This window comes from Corvus brachyrhynchos, unplaced genomic scaffold (assembly GCF_000691975.1).
Source record: "Corvus brachyrhynchos isolate BGI_N302 unplaced genomic scaffold, ASM69197v1 scaffold65, whole genome shotgun sequence".
Lineage (NCBI taxonomy): Eukaryota > Metazoa > Chordata > Aves > Passeriformes > Corvidae > Corvus > Corvus brachyrhynchos.
Window position 1 is genome coordinate 1,653,137 of NW_008238365.1, and position 231 is coordinate 1,653,367.

Below are 231 nucleotides of genomic sequence, written 5' to 3' on the forward strand. Positions count from 1 at the left end.
CAGGGACCTGCCCTCCTCCTGCACCCCCTGCATCCTGTCCAGCATGGCCGAGAGCTCCTGCTGGCGCTCCCGCAGCGCCGCGCCCAGCGCCTGGTACCGCTGGCTCACGTCCGACACGTCGCACTGGATCTCCGTCAGATCTGCGCCCAAAATCCAGCCCGGCGTCAGCACCACTGCCCACGTTCTCCACCCCAGATTATCAGGTTCTAACCTAGCACCAGGCAGCCACAC

General features: G+C 66.2%; 1 protein-coding gene across 1 annotated transcript in view; it reads right to left on the bottom strand.

Moving 5' to 3' along the window:
• LOC103616929 (microtubule-actin cross-linking factor 1) overlaps positions 1–231 on the bottom strand; it is a 138,551-nt gene that overhangs the window by 56,572 nt on the left and 81,748 nt on the right. Inside the window, 1 exon segment of the mRNA XM_017736104.1 lies at positions 8–140. Coding sequence (XP_017591593.1) covers positions 8–140 — 133 coding nt within the window.